General features: G+C 39.7%; 1 protein-coding gene across 1 annotated transcript in view; it reads right to left on the bottom strand. All coding sequences in view use genetic code 11, as the record gives it.

Annotated features, from left to right (window-relative positions):
* Positions 1-720, bottom strand: part of EGR_00965 (Solute carrier family 22 member) — a gene marked incomplete at both ends in the record, with an annotated part of 1921 nt that extends 1201 nt beyond the window's left edge. The window contains one exon of the mRNA XM_024490214.1: positions 25-720. Coding sequence (XP_024355617.1) covers positions 25-720 — 696 coding nt within the window. The remainder of the gene's footprint in view (positions 1-24) is intronic.
* Positions 721-2941: the final 2221 nt, after the last annotated feature.

Here is a 2941-nt window from a genome sequence, read left to right as displayed (position 1 = left end):
GGAGCACGAGATCCCAACAACGACTTGGAGCACCCAAAAAGCGAACGTCGTTGCCCTACGACCTATGGAGTCGGCAGTAATCCCACCGATCCAGAATCCAGGCACCATACCAAGCATATACATCGAGGTGCTGAGGGGTGCTAGCCATTCCTTATCACAAACAAGATCCCATTCAATCACTATACTTGAGGGATATTGATACTTATCCATTTCATATACATAGCCCTGTGGACAGGCCTCCACCGAGGTTGACTCTGTCACCCAAAATAGCTCCTGTAATCGTCCAATCCTTGTGTAGTTGCGTTTGTAACGGTGACATCCAGGAGTAGCCGTCTGATTTCCCCAGGGTCCAATGGCCGCAGCAACGGTGTCGAACGGAACTCCGTACTTGTTGTCAGATATTTCTAGAGGTCCCTTTGGTCTGTGGAGACTGAGACCAGTCAAAGTTGCATTTGTCTGATCAAAGAGGAGCATTTTATGAATGTTTGGTTCCATTTGACAGTGAAATTTTGAAGGTACAGAGTTGCCGAAGATGGGAAATATTGCGGCTGGAACATAGCTCCAGACGCTGAGCATCAAGACGATGAATTGCCAGATGCCAAATGGTTTAACAACATCCTTTAAAATGCCGTCAACAGTATGGGGATCCTTATTTGAACTGGAGATGCGGCTAGTACTTTCTATGGAGATGGCAGAATTCGGTGAATTAAGATGAGGCATTTAAAATTCACTACGTATGTCCTAGCGCACTAGCTTTTCAAATGTGTCAGCGCACGCGCACATGTAGAAGTTGACACCATAGATAAACAGGTCAATCAATCGGGAATAAACATTTGAGGATGGTTAGGGTTTCTTTTTACACTTTATGTCCGCCGCAGTTTTTAACTCTAAATGATAATCCTCCAGCCATGAAAAAATGTATTCAGTCTCCTCCCCTCCAGTAAATATGAATGACGATTTTTCATGTTGGAATGAAAGATACAACACTGCACTCCATAACTATATCATGCGTAACAAGAACTCCGGTTTATACGGTACTTATTGTTTCGAAGGCCAGAGCGTAAAAGGCCGAATATTCCACCGTATTCGAGAAGGTAGAAAGTATTAGTTCACTTACACAAATCGTCCTGTAGGCAATAAAAATGGCCACGATCACACCTTCTTATTAGACTAGGAAAGGTGGGAAGGAAGCTGCATACAACTTTTTTTCCATAAATGGTAGTTTGCGTGGCAGTTGGAATAACGATCCGCGCGATAGATTTAAAGGTGCTTTTTTGCAATGCGCATTCTCCTTGCGCCTCTTTACAACAATAAAAAGACTGGGAAAAGTAGGGTATACTGGACTGATGAGGATGCCTGCAACCCCAGAAAAGTACTACTTTGACTTTTTATGACTTTTCATTTACATAGCTATTTGCCAAATATTCCAGAAAGTCGCACTCTCCATTCCTTCCCTCCTGATCTGCTGATGTTAAGTATAGATCCACCTTAAGTACGTTAACGCTTATTATAAGACCAAGGTCAATCAGTAATATAAATATGCGAGACTGAAACCGTCGGATGTCTCCAGCAGTTCCGCTTGGTCAATTAGCTTGTGCCCATCGGCAAATAAGGACTTCTGTATCGAAAATTTGCCTGTTGATTGCTGCGGTTGGAATCTTGACAGAATCCAAGCTCACGCCCTAGGCACCATTTCATAGCAATGGCCTTCATATTTTCGGGGATGATAGTAAAAGAGGGTCAATAGCCTTCTGGAAGAAATCATAGTGAGAAGAACAATCTTACCAACATGTTTGTAATCATCCCTATAAATCAAGCGTGTGAATAAAGGTAGTTTTAGGATATTAAATCCACAATGTGATTTTTCCTATATTAAAATTTTTGGCATCAGTCAACTCATTTTTCTCCACCGCGACTCAACTCTATCATTAATTTTCCCCAATTTCGCTTAGAAACTTTGGCTGCGTTTGTGAGAGTTCTTGTGACATTGCGGCCTACCAAATAAGGTGGGCCCATAAACTGGGGGCAAACTAAAGGATACATTGAAGGATTCATTATGCCTAGAAGAATCATCGAACTCTTCTTGTTAAAAGTTAGTTCAGTTTTCACATTATGAATGTGAGTGCTTGCCTCTCAGACATACTGAATTAAGTCAAATCATTCTAAAAATACGTTCTATAACCAATAATATATGCATAGATGCTGCTGTTGAAATCTTTTTGCTTTTGCAGTCTATGTAATTTTGTGCTGCAAAGAGTGCATTCTTCCTTATACATCCTGTTGACAAATTGAAAACACAATTATGTGTCAATCCCGCATTAGTACATATTCTCTTTATAATATAAATTCATTTCACATTTAAGTACATCAGAGGAGCGCTTGTGATCTTGTAAATTTTATGCACAAAAGTGATTTCCTCTAACATTTAGTACCGTGAGCTAGAACAAGGCAGCCGATCCATGTGATAAGACCATATCCACTGACTTATTTTTCAAACTATTTCCCTGAAGAACGTCACAACGGGTCATTTTTTGCATTCAAATTTGATTTCGGCTTATAAATTAAAGGTACTTTCCGCTTGCTTTCAATGTTTCCAAACTTCAACAAATTTCCACTTATCAAAATCTTTTACTGTGGTCTTTAGGTATAAATATTCAGGAATATACACCAAAATGATTTACAAACATTTGCTAAGGCGTTTAAACCCGAATCAAGAGATTTTTAAGATTCTAATTAATTTAAGTTACCTGCTAGATTTCAATTTATCTTAGTATGCAACTGCATAACTAGGTTGTTGCACTTCAAAATTGTATTGAAGGCAAATGCCAGTTCCCATTTGGTGGAATTGCGTGCGACTTCATGCAGCCAGATCAGAATTCATTTTTGGAAGTCACAAAGATTTAAGGTAAATTTTTAAAGTGTTTTAGCCCTGTGAGGCTGC

Source organism: Echinococcus granulosus (genome assembly GCF_000524195.1).
Source record: "Echinococcus granulosus chromosome Unknown EG_S00003, whole genome shotgun sequence".
Taxonomy (NCBI): Eukaryota; Metazoa; Platyhelminthes; class Cestoda; order Cyclophyllidea; family Taeniidae; genus Echinococcus; species Echinococcus granulosus.
Note: the sequence above shows the minus strand (reverse complement) of the source record. Positions and strands in the feature narration are given on the sequence as shown.